Below are 19,440 nucleotides of genomic sequence, written 5' to 3'. Positions count from 1 at the left end.
AATTCTTGCTTCGTTTTACGCGCTTTTCGTGGCATGGTGGGTAGTTGAAGTTGGTGGGTGGTTGACGCGTTTGATTTTTTGGAGTTGCACGAACCGACCGGGATGCACGAACCGACCGGGAATTACGTTAATCATTTTTGATGACTCAAAAGTCTTTGTTTTAATCTCGCTTGACTATTTTTCGAGATAAAAAGCGCAGTTCCACCAATTGCGGAGAGGCTAATGGAGAATCTGAGGTTGCACGGCGCTTAGAGCCGCACTATGGGCTTGGTGCCTAGGTGAGGCTAACCGCTAACATCACAAGCTCACAGGCTAGCAGAGTCGAGACCACGCTACCGGTGGGCTGTTGGGAACTCAAGCCTTTCAATAGGCCATGTTTCATTGCAATATCGACCCGTGCAATCGAGGTAAGTTCGCCTCTGACGGTCTGACCCATCGTTCCCTACCGGTGGAGATAAAAACCATCAAACCCCCGGGGTTCTGTTCTCCCAGACACAAAAAAAAATTGCAACCCTCTTTTCTTCAATCCTGATTAAAGACCTGTCACAAAGTCCAGACAATGCGCGCTGCACTTCTGACCCTCGCCTTCACGGCCCTCGCTGCTGCCGCCGATGACGCCACAACAACAGTCGGCTTCTTCGGCGGTGGAAAATGGGAAAACACCAACGACGATGAATCCGCCCCTACAATTCCCTTCTACACCTCTGTCGCCGCCTCCGTCGTCGATGTAAACGCCGTGGAAACCGTCCTTGCCATCTCCTGCCTCGAGGGGGCCGCCACGGAATCCTGCTCCATCAAGGACCCCTGGACCATGACCCAGGGCATCTCGTCTTTCAGCTGGTACGCCGAGTACACGGCCTTCAACCGGAATCCACCTGTCACGGCGACGCTTGACTACAACTGCGCCTACCAGAACTACACCCTCAGCGCGACCTGCACGTACAGCATGAGCTACTCTGGCTCTTCAGACGGCGCGGAGACTTCCACCAGCTACAGTACCGAGACCTCATGGGCGAGTGTGTCGACGTATGCTGCACTTGAGGTTACCGGAGGCGTGGAGAAGTTCAACGAGCCCGAGGCGACTGAAACGCCGGAGGGAGGTGCTGGATTTGCAGGGCCTATGCAGGCGATGGTGACGGCCGCACCGGTTCTGGCGGCTGGTCTTCTTGGTATGCTTTGATAGGAGAAACCATGCGTTAGTTGATAATTTCCTACTACTAGTTCGTTATGTATGTGGTGAGATAGGTAGTATATTTATATTTAACTGGATGACTGAAGGTGGTCTGCCGGTATTGGAGTGTCATGCTCCTAAACTCTCCCATGATGTCTTTTTCAAGATGCATCCCGAGTCACTCTTAGGCCATATTGGCAGTCAGTCCATGCAGAACAATATGGCATGTTGCATTGTGCTTGTCGTGGCCCCTACGTGCATGCTCATATAGATTATCAGGCGGACTTCAATTTCTACAGCTGTGAGAGGCACCAGGAGATGCCAAGGACTAGCAACACTTGACAAAGGACTCTGGTTTGGCTAATCAGATAGCTTAGATAAAGACAGAATAAATTACTTTAGGATCTACAGGAACTAGAAGATCTAGGGGTCTTATATAGAACTTCTATTAGTAGTAGTCTTCTACTATAACCTCTTTTAATTAGGCTATTATATAGTTTATCTAGTAGATCCTTCCTGAATAGGAATATCTAAGGCCTCAACTACATTATAAAGGATCATAATATTTAGGATCCTTAATAGTTAGTTATTAGAGATATTCAGGGATTAATAGAGTAGCAGTTAATCAGTTAGTGGTTACTAATATAATAGCTATTATATAGTTACTGAAGTTGGACAATAAAATTCAACAATATCCGCGAAAACATTTGATAACGGCATAGGAAAACAAAACACCCAGTAGAAAAAGGAATAAAAGGAGTAATATCAAAGCACGAGGCAAATATAGATTCAATTTCAAGAAACCGGCTGCGCATCAGACTCAACAGCGCCACCTGGTTTATCCGACGTAGCTCTCCACATTACAGTGTAATTGCTATAGGTCGATAACTCGGAGTCACTCTCTGGATAATGGACTCTTCCCCTCATTGCAAAGATCTTGGTCTTGGGAAGGAGTGACATATCGATCATGGTTGATCGTGCGGCGCCGCCAGGCTCCTTTCAGGGACCATGTATATTAACCACCGAATATTCAGCAGAGGATACGCTAACGATACTTGCTTACCTGAATTGCAACATTGGCTCGCCAGACCAAATGGGTCTGCAAATAGGTCTCCACTTCATCTGGTTCCATAGTGTGTAGATCCGGTATACCGGGGTGTTTAACGGAACGCAGTATGGCTTCTGTAAGCGGTACCTGGGAGGTAGATAGGATGCCCTCTGACCTCTGGTCGAGGCAATTCCCGCACCGTGTGGCGTTTGTGCTATTCTCTAGCTTACTGCTGAATGTATACATACTGCCGACATAGCTGTCTGTGTGCGTGAACGCATCTCTGTCGGGTGGTGGGTCACCGAGGAAGAAGTGAATATAGTATGGTGCGCCGTCTAAAGCATACCTGCGCAGTATAATCAGCTTACCTGCATGGGATGGAGGAGGAGGAGGAGGAGGATTACCGGTCGTAGATGATATTGATCACGTAGTCATTCTCCTTTCCGAGGATATCAGGGGAATTCATGATCTGTCTTTGGACAGTCCCATACTTCTCATTGATTCTCCGTCTGATAAGCGAGAGATCAGGTTGGTTATCTGCTCCTGTCCGTGAACGCCCAATGGTCCTGGCTGCGAGGCGCCGGAAAGCAGCAAATGCCCGTGGCGGGTGTGGCGCTTCTAAATCGTCATACGTGTACCTGAGATTTGCTTTCCAGTCTCTGGTTGCATCGGCTGTCCATGATGTGGCTTTTGTATCGCGGTGGAAAGGTTCGAGCTTTGTTGACGCCAGGTCGGTTGTGGCGTCATACCACATATCCGGGTGGAGTGTCTGGAATGTCGCTGCAAGGTGGTCGACATTGCTAAACGATCTCAGTCCAGATAATTTTTTAAAATGCAAAGAACAGGCAGTTACCAATGGTGGAACCAAAATATTGGGTCGAAGGCGGCAACAGAAGTATCACCCATGTGCCCGATCATTCCAGGATCTCTACCGCCAGTGTACCCCTACTGTGCGTCAGCCAGGATAGTAAGAGTGTTGTGCGGTGGCACTGACATGGATATTATTGTGAATAGCCTCCAGAGACATAAAGTCAATCGCTCTTGGAGGCGGCTGGGACTTGGTGGACGAAAAGGATTCCCAAGAACTCAAATCGGTCGCAAACAATCTGTAAATCTGGTCTGGGATTGAGGTTACTCCATTGCCTCCTTGTATAGCCTCGTTGGACTTGGTCCAATTGTTCACCCCACCGACCCACGAAGCTGTGACATCTGCGCGGTCAATACCATGCCTGCTGGTTGCAATAGCATTGCTCCACTACTGCTCATCAGCCATGTATGTACTCCTCAGGTTGAGTTCAAGTCAGAGGTTCTACGAACCGGCTCCCCCGTAAGCGCGAAATCGCCCATTGACTGATCGCCCATCGCCGTTCCAGTAGGATTGGAGAATTTTGCGAGTGGATTGGCGATATTCTCCATGGTGGGAGGGGTATTGCCAGCAAAGTCCACGACGTCAATTCGGTCCTTCGTAAACACTTCTGGAACCCCGAGGTCATTGATATATGGCTGGGTTAAAGCCCAGTCCCAGTAGGGCAGACGCCATTCCCGAGCAGCGTCTTCCCAGGGTTTCTGACTATCGTTGGGGACGTTCTTTGCAATAGTCGCTACCATTAAAGCGTATATTCGTTGCTGTGGATACAATCTAATCATTATTTGTTAATTCAAGGCCCTGAGCCTGTTACAAACCTCGAACAGCACGAGATACGGGCGATGCCAGCTGGCAAAAGTCTCCTTGTTATGTGCACACCACCAAGAGGAACGACCAGTCGTTCCTGGAGGGTTCGCAACCCCATCCCAGCTTACGTCTGGGTTGCCGTGAATGCCTGCAACTCGATAATAGGAAAGCGGATCCTCGGTTGGAGATAGACGCTGAAACTCGGTAAGAGCTCTCATGAACAGGGAGACCTGACGCGCATTGTCCGGGTTGTTGATCCAGGACGTGACCTCCTGTCGAGCTGGCGGATCTGCTCGTCCTTCTGGCAGCTGAGTACCTTCGATGGCGTAGGTTGGTTGAGACATTGCACTGTGAATTTTAACTAGAGATAGTATACTATGAACTACGAAGCGAAAGAACAAGGCTCTGGTACGGAACCGGCCAATTCATTTATAGACTAGATCCTAGACAGGATGTAAGCAGTTCCAGGGAAATAACTGGCTAGACCTTGGGAGACCCAGCAAAACCAGTGTCATTCGTTTTGACCAACCAATCAACGGCTAATAATCAGAATTAAAATTGTCTGTCAGCTGGCAGACGACGGAAGTGGAAACGATGATGGGGACCACCGATCACTCCACCGATCTCTTCACCATGTGGCCAACCGGATTGGACTGTAATGCGACGACTTGCGACCATGGCAATAGCCCAGCGCCGCTGACGGACCCGAATTAATTTGAGGCAACGGGAGGGAAAGAGATGAACATTTTGGGTTGTGTATATGGTGTGCGTCGAAACATCTGGGATTGCGGGAGATCTGGGATTCGGTTCAAGACCTTGGGTGTGAGGCACAATATATAATGTCGCGTTAAGGTCTAGGCAGCGTGAAATACTGCAATGGGAAGGTGTATTGTATTGGTAGTCGTAACTACGGCGAATACAGCATCAGCCCGCTGCCCTTATTCAGACGTCTATTACTTCGTCAAGCCATTCTTTATCCAATCCGTGCATACCCAAAGCAACTTCTTCGTTCCTGGGGCAGACGATAAGTCTGACTCCGCCACTTCAAATTACACTCTTTACCCTTCTGCTGTCCAGTAGGACGAAGTGCCACTTGACACCGAGCATGAATAGATGCCCATCTCTATCGACGCCTTGCTCACGAGCAATCCTATGGATGCGGTCATATATGTCTTTCCCCTGCACCCCAATCGTGATAGACTCCAACCCATCTGTCACACTGTCTACGCCGCCAAAGAACCTGATCTGTGCGTTTGTGAAGTGTAGCTCGCTTCCATCTCTTGTCACTCCGAATATGTGTTCCCACTTCCGAGCAGCCTTCTCGGTATCCTTGTCGCCCGAGGCAAGCCGAGTAGTAACTCGTAAAAGCCGGAAATGCGACGACCGAGCCATGGCGGCGGCGTAGCTCCCATATTCAGAACCGCACGCATGCCATGGGCTGAATGGAGATCCTAACGGGTCTGGATTCTCGGCGGACGGCCTGTGGGAATCTAGCTCAGGCATCATACCGCCTAGTCAAAAAGTTAGAGGAAAAGTTTAAGACTGGAATGGAATGGAAGGCGAACCCGGGATCCCTTTAGGGTGATATTGAACGCAGTCAACATCAGCTTTAGAGTAGCTGTATATGACCTTGGCCAGACCACAGGACTCGATGTATTGTCTCCGGGCGGCGGCGTCGAGTGTCTGCATAATGATCATGTAGCCCCCGTCGCCGCGTTTGGCGAGTAACCTGCCTGCGGTCGTGTCGTCTCGAAATGGGGAGACGACTTCGATTATATCACCACCGAGCGCAACTTCAGTAGTACACCGTTAGCAGAGTTGAACGGGTGGAAAAGAAACCGTAGCTGCGATGCATGCCTAGAAAGTTGTTTAATCCCCAGTGCGCCACCCCAGGGTCTCGAAAAACAACCTCAGTCCCCAGGACTGTATTCTGCTGTCTTGTCAGCTTTTTTGTGGGCGTGATAGCGTTGGCTGAATATGCGTACGAGAATTCTCTCCGCGGCGGCAAGATCAGAGACGACCAGCGCGAGTTGCCTCAGGCGGGTCGCACCTGGGTTGGACATGGCGACTTTCGATGCAGATACTGTTCTATCGGCACAACTGTCGTGGGGTGATTGACAGTTAAGTGCAAGGTCGCCATCGGTCGGTCTTCGGCTCACTCGGTAGTGCTCCAGCCGAGATCCATCATGATGCACCAGCTTCCCAGTGGGATTGTTTGGAAATGCGGGGCAGCTCGTTTCTCCAGTCAGTATGGCGTAGCTCCTGGTCACCAGGGCAGAAGGTTGTAATCACCACTGTAGTCGGGTCCTGCATTGCTTTAAACAGGTTATCGGACGCATTACTCAACTAAGTTCGGACTCAGTACTGAAGCCTCCTAGGAAATTATTGATAGACCCGCTTACCAGGTATATTTTATGATTATCACTAGTAGAGAAGAGGTATATATTGAAACTATCCTAAATTAGGATTTCTGTGCAAAGTACATTTTATCCAAGGCTTCGTAGTCGAGGACGTTCCACAGGCTGGTGTAGTTGTCATACGTGAACTTGTACTTCTCGCACACAGGCCACGGAGTACACGGCATAAGTAGAGCATCTAGTCGCACGCCTCTTCTAGCCTGGCCGGTAGTACATGGCTAGTGTCTCGGGGCTGAGCTGTGGGGGCTTGATCTGATGGGGCCTGAGCTGTGGCAGTGCCCCCCAAGTAATCTTTCTCGCGCTGATAAAATCTAATTACCCAGGGGAGACAAGACTGTATTCTAGCTCTCTTTGATATTTGAAAAATATAAGAGGCATAATTGTGCCTTTTTTTACAAGCCGACGTTTCGCGAAAGTACCGCCCCCTGGCACCATGAATATCGACGAATCTGACGAACGACGGCACTGGAGTCAAGGACATGGCATTGAGGACAGACACAAAAGAAGAGCAGAGCGGATACAGCGTCACCCACCTGCATTCGTGGATTCTAGCATGCCTCCTTTTCCGCCAGAAGCGAACTTTGATGTGCCTGTTTCTTTTCCTTTGGATGCTGGCGGACCGGGGGTAGATCTCTCCTCTATGCCACCACGTCTGACACGCGACGAAGACAGATTTGGGATACCGTTTGATGTCTGGAAGCCTACGTGTTCCATTAATCTGATCTGTCACAGGAACGGTGCATTGCAGAAGCATCAGGTCCAGGTGATCGATAAAAGTCGATGCGGAGGACAGGATCGTTTTGAGAGCTTGATAGCTAGCAGCAACGGACTGATTCAGACTGACGAGCAATTATTTGAAAGAATAAAGAACATATACGAGCGGAAGATGTATGGTACATGGAGAAGTATGTTTTCTTTCAAGACCCTGAGAGAGATTCGACTGGCATCAGTGAGTTTGCTTTTCATCGTATTACTGGGCTTTACCTTCTAATGCAGACTGACAGTTCAGCCCATATGATTATCGTCCCGTGCCAGTTTTTCTTCCTGAATACGTCAAGCAGGATATGTTATTCGCGTACAGGCACCCTGAAAAGCTGCACTCGGATGGCCAGTGGATTCAATGGGTCTTCAATCTCCGCCAACCGCACCGTCGGTTCGCATTAGAATTTGTGGAGGGTTGGAGTGCCCTCAGAATCTTGATTGCAGTTTCTATATTGCTGGCTTTGTCAACAGCGATAGGGATTGCCTTGACTGTTGTCATGGACGATGCACAAACAGCATTTACCATAGCCTCTTTTGTCATCTGTGCTGGCTCGCGTACGTAACCAACCCATTTTGTGCGTTAATTAAACGGCTAACACTGCACGGTAATAGTTCTATTAGCAGCTTTAGCTATCGTCAGTAGCATCGAAGTATCCAATAATGATGGTAGTGGCCAAAGTCGGCTGCTACACAACATGAATATCAATCATAACCATCATAATCTGGCGGATGGATATCCTCTTTATGCTGCGGTGAGAGATGCAAAAGAAGCGCAGGAGCGAGATTTCAGGAATCGGGCGCAGGATTACCAGATGCAGCAAATGCTGCTCGAGCAGCAGAATAAACGAGGGCCGGTGGAGCTCGACCAAAACACGGGCAATATCCCCAATGCACCCTCGTTGGCCGAGAAGAGTAAGCGTGTGCATTCGTGCGGATTCCCTGGATGCAAAAAGGTGTGTTAAGTGTTCCCCATCCCATTGAACTAACTAAGCGTTCTTTGCCATAGAGTTTCACCCGCCGTGAGCATTGCAGGCGACATGAGTTAGGACACAAGACCGGGCCCACTACAGAATGCCCGGATGGGACTGGACAAGAAGATAGATGAACGGGAATTGGATCAATAATAAAGAATTGAATCACGCGGCGGACGAGGATATGGTGTAACAATCCCGGAAGGTTGGGACCATAGAATACTGTTAGTAAATCGAGAGTTCCATATGAAGTCCACTCTGGAAATTGTGCCATTACTGAAGGGTAGGGTTCTGTATGTTATGTCCATACAAAAGCTCCAAGTCCGAACATTAAAAATGTACACAGCTATCATGGGATACTAAACATGCAAAATAGCACTTTCGGTCACACAAAGAAGCCGGAAATACTGCAGCAAACTACTTGACATCAATACGTTTTCCCGTGGTCGCGGCCTGAGCCTTTGGCACATTGATAGAGAGAACACCGTTCTTCAGGGTCGCCTCCACATGGTCCTGATCAACCGGAGAAGGAAAGCTAAAGGACCGTCTAAAGTCCCCAGTAGACCGTTCCATGCACCACCAAGATCCCTCATCGCCCTCCGTAGAGGTTGACTTCTCGGTGTGGCCTTTGATGTTCAGCGTGGTCTGGTCGGGGAACTCGATATCGATGTCCTTCTTCTCCACCCCGGGCAGCTCGCCATCCAGACGGTATCCGTCACTTGTTTCACGGATGTCGAATCGGGGGTAGTGGGTCATGAATTGGTTGTCGAGGGAGCGGCTGGCCAGGGAGTTATCGAAGTCGTCGAGGGCACGCATGAAGGAGAGGAATCCGCCACCGGGACGTCGGTGCATCAGTGACATGGCTCTTGATTTGGAGGGAAGTGACAGAGCGATAGGAAGGTTCCGATACGCAAGATAGTTGCGTGGAGATAGTCTTGCTTGTACGAGTTTCAGCATTTGTTAGGGTTAGAGAGCTGTCTTGACGGGGAAGATGTGCAGTATTTATCACACCACCACTGTTGCTTGACGGCGGACATATATTTGCGAAATTATATATGATGTCATGACAGTGCCCTGCCTAGATAATTACCATGTGAAATAATAAAAGATGAGGGAGGTTGACAATGGGGATACTGTTCGCCGTCTGGGGCGAGGTCACAAGACCAGTCACACAACCACAGCCACATCCTAACCACAATGCATTATTATAATCAGCCTTGTTAAAACAGCAGACAACTGAGTAGTTGACACTGTATTACTTGGGCCATGCTGTCATCACGTTGTCCATTGCACGGTGGAGGCTATCCCATGGTTTTGGGTACCTTGACCTAGTAATGAGTGCGCGGGTCCCAGTGCATATAATGTTATGATCCCTTCCTGTATCTCGTCATTTAACTTTACTCTTCGGTGATCGCATAATTACTGGTATAAGTTGATGTGCACCTAGGCAGAATATCACGTCTTGTCCAGAGCTTCAGTATTATTCAATATGCGGTTTATGGAGCATAGTCTGGCTTTAGAGCTCAGGCGGGAGCTCGAAGGGTCTGGCGCAGAGATATCATATCCTGGATCGGAAAAATACCATGAGAACCTCAAATCATGGTCCGAAACATGTGAGAAGGAGGCTGTATGTTTGTCTACTCTCAGACTCCTGGGTCCACACGCATAACTGAGTTATGCTGCAGGGAGCAATTGTCAACGTCACATCAACCGAAGAGGTCTCCAAAACCGTAACCTTTGCGCGCAGTCATCACATCGAGTTCGTTGTAAAAGCAGGTGGACATTCCACGAGCAGCGAGTCTGCAACCCGTGGCGGCATCGTGATCAGTCTATGTAAAATGCGAAATGTCTCGGTGGATACCGAATCTCGGACCGTGCGTGTCCAAGGGGGCGCCATCTGGGACGATGTTAATACCGCCACTGCTCCTCATGGACTCGCCGTGGTCGGAGCAACCGCAAGTCAAACTGGCGTTGGCGGATCGACCTTGGGTGGCGGGTATGGATGGCTTACAGGGCAGCACGGATTGATAGTCGATAACCTCATCAGTGCGACCATCGTGTTGGCCGACGGCCGCATTCTGGAAGCATCTCAAGACACGCATCCAGATCTTTTCTGGGCTATTCGCGGCGCGGGCCAAGCGTTCGGCGTTGTGACTGAGATGGTCTTCAAGGCATACGATATGCGCAGGGATATCTTTGGTGGCCTGCTGTACTTCACCCCTGATAAACTGGACAAAGTCGTAGAGTTCGCGAACTGGTTTGACGAACAGCAAAACGAGCGCAGTGGACTTTTCTTTGGGTTCCGGGCGCCTTCACCAGTGGAAGAGGCTTTGGTTATGACACTGGTCTTTTACGATGGGCCGAAGGGAGAGGCCACTGCGTTCTTTGCTCCTCTTCTGTCATTACATTCTACGCTCGGGGCGGCTGGGATGACTTCATACACGCAGTTGAATCGTCTGGGCAATATAGAGCCAATACCAGCAGGACGAAAGGCGATGGGAGGAACCAATATCACCTTTCCGCTGGACAAGAAACTTGCCCACGAGCTCTGGTCCGCCTTTGACCAGATCATGGCGGCGTACCCGGAAGCAGTTGCGAGTGTGCTGGCGTTCGAGCTTCTGCCTTACTCGAAGGTTATCAGTGTACCTGTTACGGCCACGGCCTGTGCTAACCGGGGTCGCTTCTATAATGTTGGCCTGCTGCTGTGCTGGCAGAGCCCTGAACGTGATGCAGCCATGGACCAATATAGACGAGCTATTATTGCCAAGATTCAATATTCACAACATCAGTTCAACCGAGGTGAACATGCGGTGTCGTATCCTAATTACTCTGGTAAGTTTGGCACTTTGATAACTGCATATCACTTACTGGTTCCAGGGCACGACTTCAGTTCAGGGTCGCTTTTTGGAACAAACCTGCCTCGTTTGCAGGAGCTAAAAAGGATATATGACCAGAATAATTTCTTTCGCAAGTGGCATAACCTGCTGAAGCCATATTGAGTAGAAGAGACATTCTACAGCTGTATGGAGATGCTGTTAGCCCAGCTTACTTGACTAAATTGAAGCTACTTCGGATTACATTTACTTATTGGATTCGTCGAATAGTCACACTAATTTAACGAGACATACTGTTCTATCAGCTTCTAAGTACCGGCAAGCTCCTCTTGTTGCCTGGTCTGGTTAACAGTTTGATAGGCTTGTTGTCGTAACAAATATCGCCGAAAGAGCACTGCACAAACTTCCTGTCTCTCTTCGGTCTTTATTGAACAGTCTGGAGCTTATATCTTAACTTATGGAATACCGGAAGTATTTCACAATAAACAATAGATATAATTCTCAAACATGGATATCTTTCACGATCTTTCCTAACGGACGAGGGATTTTCATATTTCATACTTCACCTGTAAAGCAAGTCCTCGAGCTGATACAATTGATTCAACATTAGACAGCCCAGTACCTAGCGCGTCGCAAGGCACTCCAAATTATTCAACTTTGATTTCCGGTCCATCAACGCAGCTTTTCACCTCTGCCAGCCCGGCTGTTGACACGGCCAGCCTCTGCTTCAACGCACTAACCTCGTTCTCCAAGTCCGCAATATAAGTCAACGCACCATCCAGAATACGAGCCTTGGACCTTGACTTTTGAGGCGTAGACGGCATCCTCGGAGACGGGGTTTGCTGGGGCGAACAAGGTGACGAGGCACAGGGCGAAGCAGTGCCCTGCAGCACAACCTCCTCGAGCTTGCGGAACTTCCCATTCAGATTCACCCGGTACCGCCGTTCCACGAGATTGTGGGACTTGCGGCGCTTGTACTGTTTGTTTTGGTTGTCCTGGTTGTTTGGATTCAAGCCCGACTGCTGCTGTCCGGCAGCGGCGGCGGTGGTGCGGCGAGTGCTTTGAAAGTGGAACCCCATTTGCCTCCTTTGTGCGCTGGCCAGTGTTGATTCTTCTGTGTTTCGGTTTGGGAAGAACTGGTCTTGGTCGGGGTTTATGTTCATCTCTGGTGCTACGGGTGCGTTGATGCCTCCGGGGTAAGGAATACCAGTGTCCACCAGGTCAAAGGGGCCCTCGCCGTTTGATGTTAGGGGGAAGACTCCGGTTAGATCCTGGATAGATAGATAAGTCAGTTTTTGGTGTTGAGTTCTGGTCTGTGTCAATGCTGCATACATACATTCTGTAACTGCAATTCGCCGTTCAGTAGTGCACCTTCAAACCCTAGGAAGCCTGGGAAGGCCGGATTGCCGCAGGAGATCATCATCCCCTGACTGTCTGCTTCTGAGAGCAGGGGAACGCACGACTCGGAAGCCATGGAATCTTGGTACTCTCCCATATCCCACTGTAGGCGACGTTTCTTATTTCTGAATGTCATGGGTGGAGACAAGGGAGGAGACAAGGGAAGAGCTGCTGTGTTTGCCATTGTGAGTGTTTTCCCACTCAAACCCACAGCAAGGGGGCAGCGATAATCTGTTATAAGCGGCGATCCTGAACAAACGTAGCCAGTGACACATAGAAGCTTGAAATATCCGGTCACTAGACCGTTGGTGCAGCTGGCAGCCGAGTGCTCTACCATGGTTCCTAGAGCGTTGGCAGCGGCTCGGAGTCTAGGCCCAGCGCCCTGTCTGAAAGTCATGATGAGCTTATAGCCTTTTCTTGCCACTGGCAATATGACAGACTCTAGATTTCTATTATGGTTAACTAATTCACGGGTCGCACACCCATCCCATGTGAATCTGTATCTTGTTTAACATGTACTGGCGCTTCAAATAGCGGTGGTGACGCAACCACAGACCTTGAATTTGGCGGCCGTCGCATCTAGCTGGTGCACAATGCTCTGGTCCGTCTTTTCCAGGCCTAGATGGCTGCAGAAGGTGGTCCTAGCGCAGAGTATCTCGGAGCCATCCGCCTCATCCGTCCAATCCGTGTGGGCTTCCCTTGTAGGGCTCAGTGTCGGGCTTTGCTGAATTGGGTTCCGACAACCGGGCTGTGTGTGCGCGAAGTCTGGTAAGAGACTATTTGGAATTGCAAATTGCTGCCAGAGTGTCATAGAGTCCGGTGACTCGGCCGGGACAGCTCTCCTCAAGAGCTTCGCGAAAGTAGCTGCCACGGTAGACATCCACACCTTGGAGCTTCAAAGCCATTGTGTTTCGCTCGGGTGTCCTAGACACCAATCACCAGCTAAAAAATTACACGTAGACCGCAGTGCGATTGCGTGCAGGCTCGGCTTTGTCTCGTTGGAAGATAGAGCCCGGCGGCCGTAAGGGCAAGGCAATGCAACCCTTGTAACAGATCATCATATGAGTTAGTGACCGACGGAAGACCGCAAACCTTTTACCTACCTTAAGAGACGATATAATCTATTTTCAGTGATCTTAAGAGACCTAAGTGATTTCGCTCGGCGACAATGTTGGTGTTGAGATGGATCAGCAGGGGTAGCAGAGGCATCGCCGCATCGCAGCACTACAACAGCAATGGCCAAAGCTCCATCCAGGAATCCCATTATTGGCTGGATTCATGAAGATCAAGACAGCTTTCAAAGTGGCAAAGGATTCATTCCCCGCCTCGAACCTCGGTACGCGCCGCCATCATACCACGCTTGGTGTGCGGGGAAGCTTTCCTTCCCTTATGATCTAGGCTCGTCTACCTTCTACCTTCAATGTTAACTTGTAACCCACGAACCATGATGCAGGAAAACAGCAGAAATATCCCCTCCTACAGCCAGATCGCCTGCGTCGGCGCGGGTATCAGCGGGATTGCACTCGGCGCCACGCTGAAACGATGGTACCAAATGGACGATATCCGCTTCTTCGAGCGCCATAGCGATTGCGGAGGGACATGGCATATCAGCTCCTACCCTGGTACGCATTAACCCCTATCGAGCTTACTGTGCTAAGCTTATACCCATCCAGGATGCGCATGCGATGTACCCAGTGCGCTATACAGCTACTCCTTTGCGCCAAACCCGGAATGGACCAAGTTGATGCCTTCGAACCAGGAGATCCAAGCGTACCAGCGTGCCGTGGCAGACCGGTATGGGCTGCGTGAGAAAATGACATTCCGAACAGAGGTAAAGGAGTGTTTCTGGAGGGAAGACGCCTCGCGGTGGCTGATGGTTCTGCGGAATGTTGATACCGATGAAATCTCCTACCACGAGTGCCAGATTCTTTTCGGCGCAACGGGTATACTGGTTGAGCCTCGTCCTTGCGATATTCCAGGGGCGTCGACCTTTAAAGGATCCCACTTTCACTCTGCGCGGTGGAACCATGATGTTAGCTTGGAGGGGAAGAAGGTCGTTGTCATTGGCAATGGATGTGCGTTCACATTATGACCGCTTTACATAGGCCAAATAATAACGTTATCCAGGTACCGCTGCTCAGATTGTGCCCGCCATAATGGAACCCAGCGCATCAGTCACGCAAATCATCCGCAGCCAGCACTGGGTCGTTGATCGGGGGAACTTCACATACCCTCCATGGATGATTTGGGCATTCCGCCATATCCCTCTTCTATTACGTCTCCACCGTTTTGCCATATACCAGGGTGCCGAAGCAGACTGGCAGCTGTTCCCAATGACCAAGTCAGCTGCACAATATCGGCAGAAGAGGCGCGGCGAAATCGAATCTTATATGCGGAGGACGGCCCCAGCGAAATACCACGACATTCTCATTCCGGACTTTGAAGTCGGCTGCAAGGTAATGACAGGCCTGCCTTGTTGCATGTGTTCCTCGCTAACAGGCCAGCGCCGAATCTTCGACTGCAACTACCTCGACTCCTTACACAACGAGAAAATGCTCCTGACCGACGCGAAGATTCTCGAAATCGTCCCCGAAGGACTTCAGACCTCAAATGGACTCATCGAAGCAGACGTGATCGTCCTCGCAACGGGCTTCAATACTAATACATTCCTCCCAGGGATGCAAGTATACGGCCGAAATAACAAAACCGTCGAGGAGCACTGGGGACGCAATGACGGCCCGGGAGCATATAATACAACCTCCATGAACGGGTTTCCGAATTTCTTCCTTTTACTGGGGCCGAACACTATAACCGGTCATACGTCTGCTATTATGGCGACTGAGAAGTATGCCTGTAGCTTACCATATTTAAGCATAGCTAACTTGAGGATATAGCACCGTGAACTATGCACTTCGTGTTCTCAAGCCTGTTCTAGATGGATCTGCTGTCTCGGTCGAGCCGAAGCTCAGTGCGGAAGATGACTACATCAGGCAGATCCAGGCCGCTTGTCAGAATACTGTTTGGCATTCTGGGGGTTGTAACTCGGTAAGAACGATATATTTCTTTCCACGCCCTAGTTCAGGAAGTATATCTCTAATAGTGTCCTGATTACAGTGGTACGTCAACGACAAAAAGTGGAACGCAACGGCATACCCCTGGACCCAGGTACATTTCTGGTATAGATGTCTGTTCCCTGTTTGGAAGGACTGGAATATCAAAGTGAGTTCTTTACCCTCTGGTTTATATACAGCAATGAGAATGTGCTAACGAGCAAGCGCAGTGGGCTCAAAAACCGACAACAACTGGCCGGAAACGGTTGTTGTTGATTATTTTATTGGTTGTTTGGGCCGGGATTTACAAGAAGAGAATCAGTAATCGCGGGCTTGCTTTTATTCGTGGTATTGTAGGTGAATTAAGGAAGAGGGTTGGATACTAAAGCTGGCATTGAATGGTCCTAGCAACTCAAAGCACCATTTAGAATATACCACCTCTGTTTACTTTGTATTGCCTTAGCATCTCCGCCGGACTTAGCGACTCAGCTGAGCCACAGCGTTTAACACGCTGCATAAAGACAATTGCGGGTTTCAAATGCCCCGCGTAATGACAGACCTTGCAGTAATGCGGCTGAAAGTAGGGTTGCGTGCAGAATTATGAATACCCACTATTAATTCCGGGATTTGCTGCATGGAATACACGCTATGGATTTAATTTGGACGGAAAATTGTCTTCATGATCAAGTCCGCTGGTGCTTTCATGGCCGTGGCTATATAAGTCTCCACAGTATATTTACCGTCTCTCAAGCACACATAAACACAAATACCATAGTGTGCTGTGACGTCGTAAGTGTCAGCGCCATACTGTAATCTAAATCGATGCAGTTCCAAATAAACCCAGGCACTACGCGCATTTACCCATTACTTCTAAGCTAGTAAGGGTGGTCGAGAATGACAACCAGGGTGGGGGATCCTCGGCGCGGAAGTAGACATCCTGTCTTTAACCAGCGATAACCGGGGGACTAAATCAACGAATCACAGACAATGGGTCCTTCGAGCATAAAGCATGCATAAAAGGGCAAGGGTAGCTCCCACATCATGGACGTCGGAAGCATACCAAGAAAGAAACAAAATGGAGTCCATTCACACCCCATCTGCGCCCAAAAGGGCGATCCGCATCGGCGGTGCCAGCGGCGGATTTACAGATCGACAGCGAAGCATCTTGTCCCTTGCCAAGGACAACGATGTCGATGTTATCATAGGCGATTGGATGAGCGAAATGACAATGCAGTGGCATGGCGCGGAGAAAGCCGACCGAGCGCAGTTGAAAAGCCCTGGTGTCGGTGTTGCTAGCCCTGTTACGACGTTCGATCCATCTTTCATGGGCACGTTTACTCCAGCCTTGCCGTACCTGCAGCAGCGTCGTATCAAAGTGGCTGTGAATGCGGGTGCCAGTGGGCCAGACAAACTTGCCGGACTCGTCATCGCTGCCATTAAAGAGCAGAGGCTGGATCTCAAGGTCGCCTGGGTCCAAGGGGACGAGGTAATGGATGTCGTTGGGCGACTGATGGAACAGGGCGAGAAGTTCGAGAACATCTGTTTTGGCGGGAATTTGGAAGACTGGCCATTCAAGCCCATCGCTGCACAGTGCTACCTTGGTGGTGCTGGCATCGCGGAAGCCTTTCGCAAGGGCGCTGATATTGTGATCTGTGGAAGAGTCTCCGACGCGGCGCCTGTAGTCGGGGCGTCGATGTGGTGGCATGGCTGGGACCGCAACAGAGACTTTGACGAAATTGCAGGGTCATTGGTCGCCGGACACCTGATTGAGTGCTCGAGCTACGTTTGCGGTGGATATTACAGCGGCTTTAAAGATCTCTTCGATGGTTGTGAGAATGTCGGGTTCCCGATTGCGACGATAAACAACGACGGGACCTTCACATTGGAGAAAGAGCCCGACACCGGCGGACAAATGTCAGTTGGCACGGCGACATCACAGCTCTTGTATGAGATCCAGGGCCCCCGGTATTATGGCTCGGACGTGGTGGCGCTTCTTGAAGGGATCGAGATGCGGCAGCTTGCCAAAGACAAAGTCCTGGTCACCGGAGTCAAGGGATCCCCACCGCCAACAACGACCAAGGTCGGTATCACGGCTCGCGGTGGCTATCAGGCCGAGTTTCACTTTTACATGTGTGGTCTGGACCTCAAGGAGAAAGCTGCCTGGACCGAGAGGCAGATCCGCCACAGTATTGGCGGGAATATCTCCAAATTCTCCTGCCTGAAGTTCAGTCTCAATGGGTGGTGTCAGGAAAACCCAGAGAACCAGGATGTAGCAACGGCTGACTTTCGCATACTGGTCCAGACACAGGACAAAGGGTTGCTCGGTGCGGGATCAATGGTCGGTTTCCAGCGGTGGTGCATGGAGAATTTCCTGCAGAGTGCACCCGGGGCCAGCATCGAGAACGACCTGAGACAGAGCGCCGGCAAAGAATTCTTCGAGTACTGGGTCGCTTTGATGCCCCAATCCGAGATCGCCCACGAAGTGAGTCTGCCCTGGCTGGATCAAACCATCCAAGTCCCCCCTGCAGCCAGCCTCGAGGACTATGGAACAACATACGCAACAAGGCAGTGGAGCTACGAGACGGAGAGCCCAGTTGATGTAGCTTCATTCGGCCCTACGACCAGCGGGCCACTGGGTTGGGTTGCCCTGGGTCGTTCTGGAGACAAAGCCTCGGACGCAAATGTCGGGTTTTTCGTGCGAAGCGACGACGAATGGAATTGGCTACGATCGTATCTCACGGTAGCTAAGATCAAGGAATTGCTGGGCCCGGAATACAATGGGAAGTCCATCGACCGATTCGAGATTCCCGCCATTCGCGGGGTGCATTTTCTGCTCCACGACCATCTTGATCGGGGCTGGAGTGCTACCAGCACATATGATGGGCTGGGAAAGAATGTCTGTGAATATCTCAGGGCGAAGCATGTTGAGATTCCCAGCATTTTCTTGGAGAGGGGCAAGGTGTCTCACCAGACAAGGTTGTACTTGTGACGCAAGATGGCCAATTTTCCTCTTTAGCACTCCATAGCTTCATAGCCATCAATACCACTGTGGTAGCCGTCTTCCAAATATTCGTTTTCTGTGTGGATGAATACCCAATGTATGTAGCCATGCTGCGATCGATATCCGCCTGCGATTTAATGGCGGCCAAATTCGTTGGCGGCGGCGAGATGTTCTACTGAGGGATGACCCTGGTCCCGTTGGCTGTGATCTCTAAAACTGTTCTACTACTGTGTTTACCATCTTTGACGAGTTCCTGCATTGGTTCCGCAACTACATTTGCCGTAATCGTCTCCGACTTGTCAAAACTAAACTCACTCCTCTTACCCGGAGTCCACAACGGTGCCTCGAAGGAGCTGATAATCCAAGCAGAGGTCAGCGGAATGCAGGGACAGTGCGTACGTCTCCATACCACGGGCAGGACGCAGTCATAGACTTCATCGAGTTTAAGAACCAGTTCATCAGAGGTACAGTTTAGGCGGACTCGTGTCGTTTCTAATATAAATCCAACAAAGTCGAGGGATCAGTCATAACATTATAGCCAGGATGCACGCTAAATTACATTAAAGCAATAGATGCAGTCGGACTTGATGACTGGGATGTCCAATACAATGATAACCGGTTCTCGTAGATAAGGAACGGTTACAGCCAGACCGAAATTAGAAAAACAGCAGATTAGGCATACTATATCCGAGACAAGAATGACAGGGAATACATGAGCCGGGGTAAGAGTCTGCTGATAATGAAGTACAGCACAGCGAACCATTCATAAAAGGAGACAGTCCTTTAGACTTTCACTTCCTACCTATCAAGGTTCGTGTATCCAAGTATGGTCCTTCTGTCTGGATATACATTTCCGATGCCTAGCTACTTCGATAGGTTAGCTCTATCCGAAATTGAGGAGTTCCTTGCGCTATTCAAGACCCTGCATGCATGCGCACAGGTGACTAATATGCCTGCAAATAACGTAATTCCCGGTCGGTTCGTGCATCCCGGTCGGTTCGTGCAACTCCAAAAAATCAAACGCGTCAACCACCCACCAACTTCAACTACCCACCATGCCACGAAAAGCGCGTAAAACGAAGCAAGAATTGATTAAGCAAGAGGGCAGACTTCAAT

At 50.0% G+C, this 19,440-nt stretch overlaps 10 protein-coding genes across 10 annotated transcripts; 5 read left to right on the top strand and 5 right to left on the bottom strand.

The window, feature by feature from the left end:
* Window positions 1–559: 559 nt before the first annotated feature.
* Window positions 560–1,180, top strand: ASPSYDRAFT_93455 (uncharacterized protein; the record flags this gene model as incomplete). The annotated part of the gene is made up of 1 exon (XM_040852839.1): window positions 560–1,180. The coding sequence occupies one exon, from the start codon at window positions 560–562 to the stop codon at window positions 1,178–1,180; it is 621 nt and encodes a 206-aa protein (XP_040698343.1).
* Window positions 1,181–1,966: 786 nt separating this feature from the next.
* ASPSYDRAFT_93454 (uncharacterized protein) lies at window positions 1,967–4,235 on the bottom strand (the record flags this gene model as incomplete). Its single annotated transcript, XM_040852838.1, has 7 exons — window positions 1,967–2,167; window positions 2,235–2,565; window positions 2,624–3,019; window positions 3,073–3,164; window positions 3,214–3,474; window positions 3,537–3,845; window positions 3,903–4,235. 7 exons carry the CDS (start codon window positions 4,233–4,235, stop codon window positions 1,967–1,969), a joined length of 1,923 nt encoding a protein of 640 aa, XP_040698342.1.
* A 436-nt stretch (window positions 4,236–4,671) lies between these two features.
* Window positions 4,672–6,034, bottom strand: ASPSYDRAFT_49649 (uncharacterized protein). The gene is made up of 4 exons (XM_040847881.1): window positions 5,877–6,034; window positions 5,749–5,821; window positions 5,457–5,684; window positions 4,672–5,402 (listed from the first exon to the last, which is right to left on the bottom strand). The coding sequence occupies exons 1-4, from the start codon at window positions 5,952–5,954 to the stop codon at window positions 4,936–4,938; spliced, it is 846 nt and encodes a 281-aa protein (XP_040698341.1). The 5' UTR covers window positions 5,955–6,034; the 3' UTR covers window positions 4,672–4,935.
* A 707-nt stretch (window positions 6,035–6,741) lies between these two features.
* Window positions 6,742–8,175, top strand: ASPSYDRAFT_35232 (uncharacterized protein; the record flags this gene model as incomplete). Its single annotated transcript, XM_040845316.1, has 4 exons — window positions 6,742–7,257; window positions 7,313–7,625; window positions 7,683–8,023; window positions 8,077–8,175. The coding sequence occupies 4 exons, from the start codon at window positions 6,742–6,744 to the stop codon at window positions 8,173–8,175; spliced, it is 1,269 nt and encodes a 422-aa protein (XP_040698340.1).
* Window positions 8,176–8,458: 283 nt separating this feature from the next.
* Window positions 8,459–9,309, bottom strand: ASPSYDRAFT_61127 (Hsp20/alpha crystallin family protein; the record flags this gene model as incomplete). Its single annotated transcript, XM_040849948.1, has 2 exons — window positions 8,459–8,979; window positions 9,291–9,309. 2 exons carry the CDS (start codon window positions 9,307–9,309, stop codon window positions 8,459–8,461), a joined length of 540 nt encoding a protein of 179 aa, XP_040698339.1.
* A 282-nt stretch (window positions 9,310–9,591) lies between these two features.
* Window positions 9,592–11,161, top strand: ASPSYDRAFT_49644 (FAD-binding oxidoreductase). The gene is made up of 2 exons (XM_040847880.1): window positions 9,592–10,873; window positions 10,919–11,161. Exons 1-2 carry the CDS (start codon window positions 9,718–9,720, stop codon window positions 11,038–11,040), a joined length of 1,278 nt encoding a protein of 425 aa, XP_040698338.1. The 5' UTR covers window positions 9,592–9,717; the 3' UTR covers window positions 11,041–11,161.
* Window positions 11,162–11,281: 120 nt separating this feature from the next.
* Window positions 11,282–12,203, bottom strand: ASPSYDRAFT_467713 (uncharacterized protein). Its single transcript, XM_040847310.1, has one exon. It carries the CDS (start codon window positions 12,036–12,038, stop codon window positions 11,523–11,525), a length of 516 nt encoding a protein of 171 aa, XP_040698337.1. The 5' UTR covers window positions 12,039–12,203; the 3' UTR covers window positions 11,282–11,522.
* A 903-nt stretch (window positions 12,204–13,106) lies between these two features.
* ASPSYDRAFT_467707 (uncharacterized protein) lies at window positions 13,107–13,616 on the bottom strand. The gene is made up of 2 exons (XM_040847309.1): window positions 13,377–13,616; window positions 13,107–13,316 (listed from the first exon to the last, which is right to left on the bottom strand). Exons 1-2 carry the CDS (start codon window positions 13,535–13,537, stop codon window positions 13,169–13,171), a joined length of 309 nt encoding a protein of 102 aa, XP_040698336.1. The 5' UTR covers window positions 13,538–13,616; the 3' UTR covers window positions 13,107–13,168.
* Window positions 13,617–13,684: 68 nt separating this feature from the next.
* ASPSYDRAFT_49641 (flavin-containing monooxygenase) lies at window positions 13,685–15,764 on the top strand. The gene is made up of 7 exons (XM_040847879.1): window positions 13,685–13,895; window positions 13,947–14,348; window positions 14,401–14,729; window positions 14,778–15,118; window positions 15,168–15,318; window positions 15,388–15,492; window positions 15,554–15,764. Exons 1-7 carry the CDS (start codon window positions 13,718–13,720, stop codon window positions 15,707–15,709), a joined length of 1,662 nt encoding a protein of 553 aa, XP_040698335.1. The 5' UTR covers window positions 13,685–13,717; the 3' UTR covers window positions 15,710–15,764.
* Window positions 15,765–16,398: 634 nt separating this feature from the next.
* Window positions 16,399–18,312, top strand: ASPSYDRAFT_160291 (acyclic terpene utilization AtuA family protein; the record flags this gene model as incomplete). Its single annotated transcript, XM_040842896.1, has 1 exon — window positions 16,399–18,312. The coding sequence occupies one exon, from the start codon at window positions 16,399–16,401 to the stop codon at window positions 18,310–18,312; it is 1,914 nt and encodes a 637-aa protein (XP_040698334.1).
* Window positions 18,313–19,440: the final 1,128 nt, after the last annotated feature.

This window comes from Aspergillus sydowii (genome assembly GCF_001890705.1).
Source record: "Aspergillus sydowii CBS 593.65 unplaced genomic scaffold ASPSYscaffold_13, whole genome shotgun sequence".
In the NCBI taxonomy this organism is placed as follows: Eukaryota; Fungi; Ascomycota; class Eurotiomycetes; order Eurotiales; family Aspergillaceae; genus Aspergillus; species Aspergillus sydowii.
The sequence above is the reverse complement of the archived record's forward strand: the minus strand, read 5'-3'. Positions and strand labels throughout refer to the sequence as shown.

Coding starts and splice junctions, on each gene's coding strand:
- ASPSYDRAFT_49649 (XM_040847881.1), bottom strand. CDS start 5,954: ATGTCCAACCCAGGTGCGACCCGCCTGAGGCAACTCGCGCTGGTCGTC. Junction 5,822..5,876: donor CCGCCGCGGAGAGAATTCTC/GTACGCATATTC, acceptor ACAAGACAGCAG/AATACAGTCCTGGGGACTGA. Junction 5,685..5,748: donor GGGATTAAACAACTTTCTAG/GCATGCATCGCA, acceptor GTACTACTGAAG/TTGCGCTCGGTGGTGATATA.
- ASPSYDRAFT_467707 (XM_040847309.1), bottom strand. CDS start 13,537: ATGGGATTCCTGGATGGAGCTTTGGCCATTGCTGTTGTAGTGCTGCGA. Junction 13,317..13,376: donor AGATTATATCGTCTCTTAAG/GTAGGTAAAAGG, acceptor ATCTGTTACAAG/GGTTGCATTGCCTTGCCCTT.
- ASPSYDRAFT_467713 (XM_040847310.1), bottom strand. CDS start 12,038: ATGAACATAAACCCCGACCAAGACCAGTTCTTCCCAAACCGAAACACA.
- ASPSYDRAFT_49644 (XM_040847880.1), top strand. CDS start 9,718: ATGCTGCAGGGAGCAATTGTCAACGTCACATCAACCGAAGAGGTCTCC. Junction 10,874..10,918: donor GTCGTATCCTAATTACTCTG/GTAAGTTTGGCA, acceptor TACTGGTTCCAG/GGCACGACTTCAGTTCAGGG.
- ASPSYDRAFT_49641 (XM_040847879.1), top strand. CDS start 13,718: ATGATGCAGGAAAACAGCAGAAATATCCCCTCCTACAGCCAGATCGCC. Junction 13,896..13,946: donor GCATATCAGCTCCTACCCTG/GTACGCATTAAC, acceptor ATACCCATCCAG/GATGCGCATGCGATGTACCC. Junction 14,349..14,400: donor CGTTGTCATTGGCAATGGAT/GTGCGTTCACAT, acceptor AACGTTATCCAG/GTACCGCTGCTCAGATTGTG.